We start from the raw sequence: 13184 nt of genomic DNA on the forward strand, positions 1-13184 counted from the left end.
TGGAAGTACATATACCTCGTGTGTAAGCACTTAGTGAATTGAAAGCTTTTAGATTTTTTCTTGTCCCTCTTTCCTTCTGTCTGTTTGTCTTTTCCTCCTTCCTTCTTTTTTTATTTTTACTTATTTTTTTTTTTTTTTTTTGAGACAGGCTATCATCCTCAGGCTAGCTTCAGACTCACTTGTTAGCTGAGGGTGACTTTGAACTTCCGGTGTTCTTGCAGTGCTGGGGATAGAACCCAGGGTTTCTTGTGTGCTGGTCAAGCCCTTTCCTGACTCACATCACTAAGCTGAGTTTAGAAAACCCTACAGGAAAGAGATTGGAGCCACAGAAAGAGTAAGGCCAAAGTTAGGATCCAGAGCTTGCCCTTGGTGGGCTCTTGTATTTTCCCAACATCATGTTTTTACAGAAGGCTCGAGAGTCTCCAGATTCCGGGCACCTAGTTCATATAAGAAGCTTGTAGATTCAACATGCATACAACAGTGATTTTAGCATTTAATGAAATGTCAGTGTCTGCTTTCTTTCTCCTGAACTAGCTGTCCTGAGCCTGATAACCTGATCGGTGAGTTTTATTCCTACAGGGAGGCTATGCAAATGGAAGTTGCTGTTAAATTTGGGAGAGTGAATTGGTTATACTTAATGTCACTTTTATCCATATATATTCCCTTATAAAATTGAAATAAAAAAGCAGATCACATACCTCCAGCACACAGTAGCACAGGACATACATTATAGCTCCAAAATGTAGGAAGGGAGCATAGTGAGGAAAAACTGGACCAGAGCAAGACCAAAAACCAGCTAGACAAACCCCAAACTCTGTGCTCTGTCTTTCTTTCTTTTTTTTTTTTTTTTTTTGTGTGTGTGTGTGTGTGTGTGTGTGTGTGTGTGTGTATTTTTGTTTATTTGTTTGTTTATTGTAGTTTTTTCAGAATTTCAGTGGGAAGGTTGATATTTGTGGTGTTTTATTTACCCCAGCTCTGCTTGTCAGATCAGCTGGACTGAATCGACAGCCTGGATTATTGGTACTGGTTTTGTTTTGTGGTAATTCCTTGGAAAGCCAGTTTAAAAGTCTCTTTATAGCTGGGCGGTGGTGGCATACACCTGTAGTCCCAGCACTGGGGAGGCAGAGGCAGGTGGACCTCTGTGAGTTCTAGGCCCGGCTGGTCTGTGAGGGAGATCCAGGACAGGCTCCAAAGCTACACAGTGAAAGGCTGTGTCGAAAAACCAAAACCAAAACAAACCAAAACAAGTCTCTTTATTCCTTCTGACCCAGAACTATTTCACCACTAATGCTGCTGAGAATGTGGAGGCCCATTACCACCAGAAACATTTATGGGGTTTGTCATGCTGCCTGAGTCAGTAGATAGCAATGTGGATAAACAGCAGAAACCCTGAAAACATACAAGGACTCTGACATGCTTCTGCAAGCACAGATGGCCAAGGTCCTGGACATGTGTGCATGCCTGGGGAGGACTTCTGGCTGATCTCAGGGCTCCACAGCAGCAGGAAACAAAGGCAAAGGCAGACTTATAAACCAGCTGGCTGAATGCTGTGCCCCAAACACACATGGAGCTCTTGTGGGTTTAGGCATATAAGAAACTTTTGTAGCCGGGCAGTGGTGACACATGCCTTTAAGCCCAGTACTCATGAGGGAGAGGCAGGTGGATCTGAATTCAAGGCCAGCCTGGTCTACAGAGTGAGTTCCAGGACAGCCAGGGCTACACAGAGAAACCCTGTCTCGAAAAACAAACAAAGCAAACAAAAAAGAAACTGTGTGTGGTTGTTGGCTTACCACCAGTTTGACAAACATAGACTTCAGTACCACATAACAAAAAAGAGATGCAGACTTTGTAGAGTCAGTTCTGAATAAAATTATACACTAAGCAACAACTCGGGCAAACTGTGTGTGTTCATTCGAATGGGGTACACCTATATGCTAATGACCACACACTGTGTATGTGTGCAAGTATTCAGGTGGAGGCCAGAAGTCAGCCTTGGGTGTTGTTTCTCAGGTGCTGTCCAGCTGTTTTTTGGGACAGGCTCTCCCATTGGTCTGGAATTCCCTGATTCTGCCTGTCTCTACTGCTCCAGCACTAGGATTATAAGCACTGTGCATTTTGCATATGTTCTGAGGACCAACACTTGCAAAGCAAACACTTTACGGATGGTGCCATGTCCCAGGTCCTAAATAATTTATTTTTTTAATTAAAAACAAGCCAGAAGCAGGCAGATCTCTGTCATTTCAAGCCCTGGCTTGTCTAGATAGTGAGTTCCAGGACAGGGTTACATAGAGAGAAACCCTGCCTCAAACAGCAACAAAACAAAACACAAACAAAAAAGGCAAAAACGTCAACCTAAATCTAAGTATGAGTCTGTTGGTTCCTGTGCTGCTTAATTGGAACTTTTTTCTTTTCTTTTGTTTTTTGTTTTTGTCAGCTTGACACAAGCCAGGGTCATTTTGGGAAGAGGGAACTTCAGTTGAGAAAATGCCTCCCAGGGGCTCTGTAGAGATAACTTAACAGTTAAGAGCATTTACTGCTCTTGTAGCATCTGGATTCAGTCCCTAGCACCCACACAGTGGTTTATAACTATCTGCAACTCCAGTTCAAGGGATCTAATACCTTCTGATTTCCACAGGCACTGAACACATGTGGGCCACATACATACGTGCAGGCAAAACAGTAACACATACAAAATAAAATGAGTAATTCTGAGAAATAAAGAGAAACATTTCTTTTCGTTTTCCTGTAGGCAAGTATGTGGGACTAATAATTGTTGTGCCCACTGTGGGCGGTACCACCCCTGTGCAAGCGATCCTTGGTTCTGTAAGAAAGCAAGCTGGACAAGCCACGGAGAGAGCAGTCCAGGAAACAGTGGCCTTCCCTGGTCTCTGCTTCAGTTCATGCCTCCTCCAGGTTCCTGCCCTGACTTCCCTCAAGGATGGACTGTGATTGGGATGTGTAAGCCAAATACATCCGTCCCTCCCCAAGTTACTTTTGGTCATGGTGTTTAATCACAGCAACAGAGAGCAAATCAAGACAGTTCACATACTGGATCTGAGTTAGCATTTTAGTATTTGACCCTGTGTTACTCCTGAAGTCCAGGACTAATTGGAAGTCCAGCATAATTGGAAGCAGCCTTTCACCAAACTGGTTGTTACTTCATGCTGGAAGGCCCAAGCAGAATGTGTTAGTGAGGGAACATTTGAGAAATGGGATGCAGTGTTTTTACAATCACATTGGGAAATAAAAAACAAAAAAACAAAAAAAGAAAAACCATGAAATCAGATTTGCTGTTTTCAAAGAATGCAGGGCTGGCTGGCCACACACCAAGATGTTGCTCCACAGAGAAAATAAGACAACCAGGGACGAACTGCAACACAACTGCTTTGTCCCCACACAAAAGAATAAAGGCTGAGGCATGGCCAGCATGTGGGGGAGCTGCAGAGAAGACTGAAGGGAGGCCTTTTTCTCCTTACTCTTGTGTTAACTCTTATTGTAAACTGAGAAATGCTCATTGTTTCTGAAGAATAGAAACAGATTTCCCCAGTCTCTTTTATTCAGTAGATGAGGAGAAATAATCGGATATAAAGTATTTAAAGCAGTCATGAAAATGCATGTTTATTAATTTCATTCTAGAGACAATCACTGATTTTACAAGATGGATATTGAACTTAAACAGGTTGATTAGCATCGAAGAAATTAAAGATGAAGAGATGTCATTTATAAGGTGATCACAACTAGATTGTTTCCATCCATTAGAGAACAGATAGTCTGTTACATAAATCACTTGAGAGAGAGAGAGAGAGAGAAAGAGAGAGAGAGAGAGAGAGAGAGAGAGAGAGAGAGAGAGAGAGAGAGAGAGAGAGAGGAGAGAGAGAGAGAGAGAAAGCATTGTGGCTGACACCTATAGTCCCAGCACTCGAGCTAGAGACAGGGGGATCAGGCGTTGAAGGCAGCTAGGGTCTGATCTATGGAGAATTGGAGACTGTCTCAGTCAGGGTTACTATTGCTGTGATGAAACACCATGACCTAAAGCAAGTCGGGGAGAAAAGTGTTTTCAGACATTCCCATATCACTGTGCATCTTTGAAGGAGGTCAGGAGATAAACTCAAGCAGGGCAGGAACCTAGAGGCAGGAGCTGATGCAGAGGCCATGGAGGGGAGCTGCTTACTGGCTTGCTCCTCATGTGTTACTCAGCCTGCTTTCTTGTAGCACCCAGGACCACCAGCCCAGGGATGGCAGCACCCACATTGGGCTGGACTCTCCTCCATCAATCAATAATTAGGGTGCCCCACAGCCAATTTTATGGAGGCATTTTCTTAATTGAGTTTCGCTCCTCTCAAATGATTTTAGTTTGTGTCAAGTTGATACAAAACTACCCAGCACAGGCACCAATTGGGCTACTTCAGACCTTATCTCAAAAGCAAACAAAAATTTGGGAAGAGGGTGGAAAAAACGACCCAGAAATTAATAGGGAATTCTGCTTTTGCAGAGGACCCGTTTGAATTCCAGAACCCATGTCAAAGTAATTCTAATTCCAAGGGATGTATTGTATTGTATGTGGTTTTAATGTCAACTTGCCACAAGTTAGACTCACCTGAGTAGGGAGCCTCACCTGAGGAACTGTCCTGTTCGCCCTGATGGATGTGGGAAGACCCACCCCCACTGTATCAGTGCCTTCTGGTGGGAGCTCAGAATTAAAAATAAATAAATAAATAAATAAAAGTGTGGTTTTTTTTGTTGTTTTGTTTTTTGATTTTTTGAGACAGGGTTTCTTTGTGTAGCTTTAGAGCCTTTCCTGGAACTCAATCTCTAGCCCAGGCTGGCTTTGAACTCACAGAGATCTGCCTGGCTCTGCCTCCTGAGTGCTGGGATTAATGGTTTATGGGGGAAGACTTTTGCCTGCTTGGCTTCCCTCCTCGTGCTGATGGCTTTGCCCTTTGGTTGCTGCTGACTCCTTAGATAGCAGAATCAGGGTTTCCACACTTCCACTGTGGAATAGACCAGTGGCTCTCCAGGTGTGATTTGGCTGTTGTTACTGTTTTAAACCCCTCACCCCCCACCCCCTTGGTTCCGGTCATCTAGAGAACTCTGATTAAAAGAGGATCTGACACCTCTGACCTCTATGGGCACCTGCACTCACAGGCACACACACAAACATACACACAGTTAAAAATAAAAATAGGTTTGGAAAGATGGCTCACCAGTTAAAACTTGCTGCTTTTCCGGAGGACCTGGGTTCCATCGCTAGCACCTGCATGGCAGAAAACAACCACCTGAACGTCAGTTTCAGAGGATCCGGTGACTCCTGTGACGCCTGTGCACAACCACACGTGTGATGCACAGACATACTGGCAGGAAAACACCCATACACATGATATAAAAATAACAATTAAATTTTTTCTTTGGTTTTTTTTTAATTAGAGTTTCTTTCTATAGCCCTGGCTGTCCTGGAACTCACTCTGTAGACCAGGCTAGCCTCAAACTCAGAGATCCTTTTGCTTCTGCCTCCCAAATGCTAGAATTAAAGTCGTGTGCCACCACCACCCGGCTTTAAAAAATTATTTTTTTTAATCTTTAAAAAAGTGTCATTTTTAAAAAGTTTAGTTAGATTGCACAGTGATAATGCATTTATAAATTTATTTTTAAAGAACATTTATCAGTTTTTTAACTGTGCATACTGTATCATTTTTATAATTACTTTTAATGGAAGTTTATTACATGAAGTACCACAGAAAACCCTATCTTGTCACCTCTTCTGATACTTTTATTCTTCCCATATTGCTTCCTTTTGACTTTCATGTCTTTCTTCAAAATCTGCGTTTCACATTTGTTCTTTAATTCATACTTACCTACACAGAAATTGTCTGAAGAGTATAGCTTCATGACTGTGAAATAAATGTGTGGGGTGATCCCTGATGTCCTTTAGAAAAAAAAAAAGTGTCATTTTATGAAACCTTTATTTAATCACAATTCTCAGTAGAAATTATAGGAAGGAAACTTCAGATAATATCTATTAGATGCTTAAACCATAAACAAAAGCAATAAGAAGAATTCAATTGTATATCAAAGTCTGTTAAGATATCATGACCAAATAACTTTTATTTTAGCAACTATCAACATAATTTACTTCATCAGTAAATTAAAGAAGAAAAAAAACACTGGGTTATCTCATTGGTTCTGAGAAGACTTCTTGTTTAAAATTTCTTTACCTTAAAGAAGGAAGAGAAAACCTTAAATGTAACATTTTTTTTTTAATTGCTCACCCTATTACATGCTAGGGAGTGTTTCCCACCATGGGTGACAGCAGCTAGCGAGACATACAAAGCAAATCTTCCTCCCTCCTTGGAATCTTGTTAGCATTAAGAAGCCTTCCTATAGTAAGTTGGAAGCCAGGTTAAATGTGTTTTGTGAAGTGGTAATAAACACTGGGTAACAAGCAATAAAGCAGAGGGCTGGATATTTGGGAGAAACTGGGCTGAAGGAGCATCAGGAAGAGCGTGGTGACATTTGAGTGGAGAACTGTAGGACAAGTGGACCAAGCAGACAGAAATAAAAGCACGATAAAATCTGTATAAAATAAGAAAACCACATGTTAGCGAGTTTAGTGAAGAAAAGGAAGAAAATCGGTGATGAGGAGTCCCTGCCTCAAAAACAGAACAGTAATAATTTGACATGTTTTATGTTACCTCGTCTACAAGTTTCCAAGTGCTCCATTCCTTTCTTTACCATACATTAAAAAAAAGAAGAATTAACAACTTTTTTTATGGCTCTATGTTATATGTCCATGTATCTGTGTTTTAGTGAGAGTATGTGATGTGTCATATTCCTTCAGCCCAGTTTCTTTCTTTTTTCTTTTTTTTGGTTTTTCGAGACAGGGTTTCTCTGTGTTGTTTTGGTACTTGTCCTGGATCTCACTCTGTAGACCAGGCTGGCCTTGAACTCACAGAGATCCGCCTGGCTCTGCCTCCTGAATGCTGGGGTTAAAGGCACGCACCACCAACCGCCAGGCTTTCAACCCAGTTTCTTACAAATATTCATCCTTCTGCTTTATTGCTTGTTATCCAGTGTTTATTGCCATCTCACACAACACACCTTTAACTTGTCTTTTAACTTACTTAATAGGATGGCTTCTTAATGCTAATAAGATTCCAAGGAGGGAGGAAGATTTGCTGGTACCTCCTGGATGGCAGAATATAGGGCATTGTATCCCCTGGAGCTGGGCATACAGGCTGTTGTGAGTTGCCTGGTGTGAGTGTTGGGAACTGAACTCAGATACTCTGCAAAGGTAGGAAGTGCTCTTAACTGCTGAGCCATCTCTCCAGCCCCTCTTTACCACTCATGTAAGATTTTATTTTATTTGTTGGGAGGATCACACAGTGTAGCCTTGGGTGACCTGGAACTGGATCTAGCCAGCCTCAAACTTATGGAGTTCACACTTCCTGAGTGCTGGGTATTTTTATTTTTATGTGTTTGTATGTGTGTGTGCATGTCATCTCTCCGTAGGCCTGTGAAAACCGGGAAAAGTTGTTGGAGCGCCTAGAGAAATGTTTCTCAACCTGTGGGTCTTGACCCCTTAGGGGGTCAAACAACCCTTTTGCGGGAGTTCCTGACATCACCGGAAAACTCAGATATTTACATTAATATTCATAACAGGCCAGAGAGATGGCTTAGAGGTTAAGAGCACCAGCTGCTCTTCCAGAGGTCCTGAGTTCAGCTCCCAACAACCACTTGGTGGCTCACAGTCATCTATAGTGAGATCGGATGTCCTCTTCTGGTGTGCAGGCATACATGCAGATAGAGCACTCATATACATAAAAATAAATAAATCTTATTAGAAAAATATCCATAACAGTAACAAAATTATAGTTATGAAGTAGTAATGAAAATAATTTTATGGTCGGGGGTCACTACAACATGAGGAACTATATTAAAGGGTTGCAACCTTAGGAAGGTTGAGAACCACTGCCCTGGAGCCATATGTTATGGGTGGCTGGAGACTGAATGTGGGATCTTCTGCAAGAGCAGCTCTAACCTTAGAGCCATCTCACCAGTCATTTGTTTTTACTATATATTTTATTTTTGAAGGATAGAGGGATAATAGTCTAATGTTATTTGTGGCATGCTGATTGTCCCACACATTCTTCTCAGTTCTATACTGCTTACCAGTTGGCAGCTGAATCTGGAGGCTTAGGCAGGCCCACAGTCTGATTTGGCAATGTTAGCATTAGTGTGTGGTTCTCTTTCTTCCATGATGTTAGCATGATGTTGATCTTTCATGCCTAGATTAATCAGTTTGCTGTATTTTGTGTCTTTTTACAATCTAATTTTGATTGCTTTTTCATATATTAGTTATAAAGCTTAATGACCTTTATCCCACTGCTCTATTTGTTAGCATGTGTGCATGGTTCTTTGTGTGTACATTGCCCACATGTGTTAAGCAGTTATGTTATAGATATATTATCCATGTATAGCAATTTTTTATTTTCATATTTACATATTTTGTTTTATGTGTATGAGATTTGTCTGCATGTATGTGCGTCACCTGCATGCCTGGTGCCTGTGGAGGTCAGAATAAGACATCCCCCGGAAAGTGGAGTTACAGATAGTTGTGAGCTGCCGTTTGGATGCTGGGAGCTGAATCTTGCTCCTTTGCAAGAACATGTGCTCCTAACTACTGAGCCATCATTCTAGCCTACAATATAACACATTTAAAAAAGATTTTATCTGTGCATATGTGTGTGTCTTTGTGTACACCCATGTGCTCTGTGGGTGCCCACCCAGGCCAGAAGAGGGTGTTGGATCATCTGAGCTGGAGTGACAGGCAGTCATGAGCCACCCAAAGTGTGTGCTAGGATCTGAACTCTGGTCCACAATAAGAGCAGCAAGTGTTCTTAGCTACTGAGCCATGTCTCCAGTCCCATAACACCTGAATTTCTGTTGTATATACATTTAAAAATACATTTGTTAGAATTATTAAAATTACATGTATTTGTGTGTCTGTGTGTTTCTGTCTGTCTATACACATGACGTGGTGTGTATATGTGGAACTCAGAGGACAATTGTAGAAGTTACTTTTCTACCATGTAGGTTCCCGGGATGAAACTTGAGTCATCAGGCTTGGCGGAAATACCTTTCTTGGCTCAGCTATCTCATTGGTCTTGTGCATTTTAAAACCATCTTTCCTGGGCTGGAGAGATGGCTCAGAGGTTAAGAGCACCAGCTGCTCTTCCAGAGGCCCTGAGTTTGATTCCCAGCAACCACATGGTGGCCTACAACCATCTATAATGAGATCTGGTGCCCTCTTCTTATCTGCAGGCATACATGCAGGCAGAACACTGTATATATAATAAACAAATAAATTTAAAAAAAATCTTTCCCAAAGAGAAAACCTGAACATTTTCTAATATTAGCCTTTAAAAATATGGCTTCTGGTGGCATTTCATTGTGTATTTCCCTGTGATCATCTGGCTTCGGTTTACTGACTTTCATTCATTCCTCTTGGCATGTCCACTCCAACACTGATGCTGTAATATGGAGGATTTGAGTTCTGGTAGTAGTTGCTGCATACTGTAATTCAGCTGCGGCTTGACAGATAGTCTGACTGTGGTGTTTAGTTACTCAACACAGTCATTAAGGGCTTTGGCTTTGATCCCATTTTTTTTGGTTTTTCTTGTTGTTGTTTGTTTGTTTGGTTGTTTTGGTTTGGTTTTTTGAGACAGGGTTTCTCTGTGTAGTTTTGGTGCCTGTCCTGGATCTTGCTCTGTAGACCCAGGTTGGCCTCAAACTCACAGAGATCCACCTGGCTCTGCCTCTTGAGTGCTGGGAATAAGGTGTGTGCCACTGCCCCCCAGTTTGATCCCATTTCTTGAGCTGGAGCAGCTATCACAGGGGTGGCTGGGCAGAGGCTAATGGGGGTGATGGCTGGTTCATGTGGGTTTTTGAAGCACACCAGTGTGTCAAGCTGTGTTTTAAGGTTCCAGGGAGATGGAGAGTGCCAGAATCATAACCGAAAGCCCTAGTGCATATCAAGACTACATGCTGGCTACTTTCTAAAACTGAAGGAGACACTCTTCTGCTGTCCATTCTTTTAAATTTTTATTATGTTTAGTTGTGTTTGTGTGTGTGCGTGTGCGCACGCGCTCGCACACTCATGTCAGGACAACCAGTAGGAGTGAGTTCTCCCCTTTCACCCAGTTGGTCCTGGGGATCAAACTCAGGTTGATAGGCTTGTTGGCAAGTGGAAAGACTAAACCACTTCACCCGCCCGTATTGTCCATTCTTTTTTCTTGAGACAGGTCTCACTAATTAGCCTTGGCTGACTTTGAACTCACTATATAGACCAAACTGGTTTTGAACATAAAGAAGTCCTGTTGTTTCTGTCTTCCAAGTGCTGGGATTAAAGGTGTATACCACCATACCTAGTTCCCATACCATCTATTCTAATGAATCATGACAACATCCATCTAACCTTTTATAATTGCTTTATAAAATAATGCAGACAATTATGATTTTATTTATTTCCATGTGTGTGGTGTGACTCTCTCTCTCTCTCTCTCTCTCTCTCTCTCTCTCTCTCTCTCTCTGTGTGTGTGTGTGTGTGTGGTAGAGAGAGTGTGTGAGTGAGTGAATATGGGCACATTGTTTAGCTCAGAGAACATATACACACAGAGATAGAGATATTTGGTGGAGGGAGAAAGTGGAGAGAGAGAGAGAGGGAGACAGTATATCAACACACTGTATGGGTCAGAAGACAAGTTTTGAGAGTCAGCCATCTTTTCCATTAAGTGCTTTTAGCCATCTTAGCAGCTCAGACAGTTAAAGAATTTAAAGCTGTCAAAGAGAATTTACAATTGTTTAACTGTTTTTGAGATGAGAGTCTTATGAAGTCAGGCTGACTTCTGACTTGCTCTTGTACACAGGGTTATCTTGGAACTCCTGATCCTCCTGCCTCTGCTTTTGGAGTGCTAAGATTATAGGTGCCTGCCACCATGTTTTGGTTTTCTTTAGATTTGAAGTAAGTTATTGTTCATGTTGTTGTTTTCAGAATGGAAAGATCAACAAACGAAGTCATCAATCCTGTCAACGTGGGGGCTCTATCAAAGTGGGTTGGGAAGATACCCCCAGATGTTCTACAAGACATGGCAGTGATTGCACCCATGCTTGCCAAGCTTGGATATGACCCATATGCCAATCCCCCTAACTACGGAAAACCTGACCCCAAGACCCTTGAAAACACCAGAAGGGTAAGTGAGACTCCCAAAATAACTAAGGAAACTAGACCTGGAATTTGGTTTTGAGTAGATTTTTCTTGTTTTGTTTCTTACTTTTTATGACCAGAAAATTATTTTAAATTACCATTGTTGTAACTTGTTGAATGCTCTATCATCAGAAGTCTGCAATGTCAGCAAAACCCTTCTTTCAAAGAGCTGTGGAGACAGTTCTGCCCTGTGCTCTGCTCAGTTTGTAGGATGTTGTCCTCTGACTTCCATTTGCATGCTGACATCTGTTCCCATAGCTGATTACCCCAAATTCGTACAAACACCAGAATTGTTAGTGACCTTACTTCTGGCTTCTTTTTCCTTTCCTTAAGTATGAGGAGCACTTTACTTTTAAGGCTTTGTTTAGATGAGATGTGATTTCTTGACCCCCCTGCAGGCCAGACATTAGCTACATGAGAAGAAAGATTAGATATGCTAGCGCTCTGTTCAAAGTTACTAGTAAGGGCTGGGGAGATGACTCAGTCAGTAAAGCTTGTTACTCAGATAGAAGGTCCTGGGTTCAGTCCCCAGAACCCACAGAAAAGCTAGGTGTGATGTCCACCTCCATACACATGTGGACATGCAGTTCCCCCAACATATATAGTCACACATACACAATAAAAATAAATACATTTTGTCGTGGTGAGATGTCTCAGTAGTTAAGAGCACAAACTGCCACCTGGCAGCTCACAACTGCCTCTAAGTTTAGTTCCAGGGCATCAGATGTCATTTTTTGGCCTCCAAGGGTACTCTGTACACATGGTGCACTATATCCATGCAGGCAAAACACTTAAATACATACAACAAAAATAAACAGGGTTGCAGCTTTACAGAATGTTGTTTCAGAAAGTGCTAAAGACTTGAACTAATATGAATAAATACATTGGTGGTTAGGTCTGGTTTCAAATCAGCATTTTATATTTTTGCTGAAAGTTTTTATTGGGTAAGATAAACATGAAATTTACATTTTTTTTGACATCCTGGTTGGGGTTGGATTTGATCAGAGTCTCCTATGGCTCAAGCTGGCCTTTAACTCACTGTATAGAAGAGGTGCTGGGTACTGAAGTTAGGTTATATATTTTAGGGTTTTCATTAAGGTTAGATTAATAAAGGTGAGATTAAACAGGTCCAAGTCTTTGAGATATTTTTTAAGGTGCTTGATATATGTTGCTGAACACACATGTATACTGCAGAAACTTTTGAAAACCAACACAATGGAGGTGATGTAGATTTTTGCTAATTCTAATAGGCATCACTGATTAATATAATTGAACATTTTCAGTTTATTAGCTGTTTGTATGTGGATTTGTTTGTTTGTTTTGTTTTTGTTTTTTCAAGACACGGTTTCTCTGTGTTTCTCTTGGCTGTCCTGACCTTGCTTTGTAGATGCGGCTGGCTTTGAGCTCACAGAGCTCTCAAGTGCTGGCATTAAAGGTGTGCGCCACCAATGCCCAACTCTTGGCATGTGTTTTATGAACTGCCTTTTAAGTTTCTAAAATGTTTTATTATTTCATATATTGAAGTTTTGAACTGCAGTTTGCTAAAGCAAGCCAACATTAGTCTAGCCTCCCACTCGGCAATCCCTGACTGTCTTTTTGTAATGGGCTGTAACCAGTAGCTTTCTCCTGTGCACAGGACTCAAAGGGACTTCTGTAAACCAAGATACGTGTGTGAACAATATTTTCAGAGTCCCAGGACAGTAGTCACTACAGTTTCACATGTGCAAGTGGTCTTAGCTAGATTACTCTTGGCTTTCTTGAGGGGTAGTTGGGAAGAATGCTGTGGTTTGAATCCATGTGACTCGAGAATGTGTTTTATACACACTGTGGCTTTTGAAAGGGTTTCTTAATGCATCCTGGGGGCGGAGAGTTAAGAAAGAAAAGATGAATTCCATTATTGATCCCTTTGTAATAATGTATGCAA

At 41.5% G+C, this 13184-nt stretch overlaps 1 protein-coding gene across 5 annotated transcripts in view; it reads left to right on the forward strand.

Moving 5' to 3' along the window:
• The window catches only part of LOC121825302 (protein-tyrosine sulfotransferase 1-like), a 40333-nt gene that overhangs the window by 18977 nt on the left and 8172 nt on the right, over window positions 1–13184 (forward strand). For all 5 annotated transcript variants that reach the window (XR_013047828.1, XM_076561205.1, XM_076561204.1 and 2 more), the window contains one exon: window positions 11048–11246. Coding sequence is in view for 4 of the 5 variants with exons in the window: in XM_076561205.1 (XP_076417320.1) it covers window positions 11048–11246 (199 nt within the window). In the remaining variant the exon portion in view is untranslated. The remainder of the gene's footprint in view (window positions 1–11047; window positions 11247–13184) is intronic.

Source organism: Peromyscus maniculatus, chromosome 23 (assembly GCF_049852395.1).
Source record: "Peromyscus maniculatus bairdii isolate BWxNUB_F1_BW_parent chromosome 23, HU_Pman_BW_mat_3.1, whole genome shotgun sequence".
In the NCBI taxonomy this organism is placed as follows: Eukaryota; Metazoa; Chordata; class Mammalia; order Rodentia; family Cricetidae; genus Peromyscus; species Peromyscus maniculatus.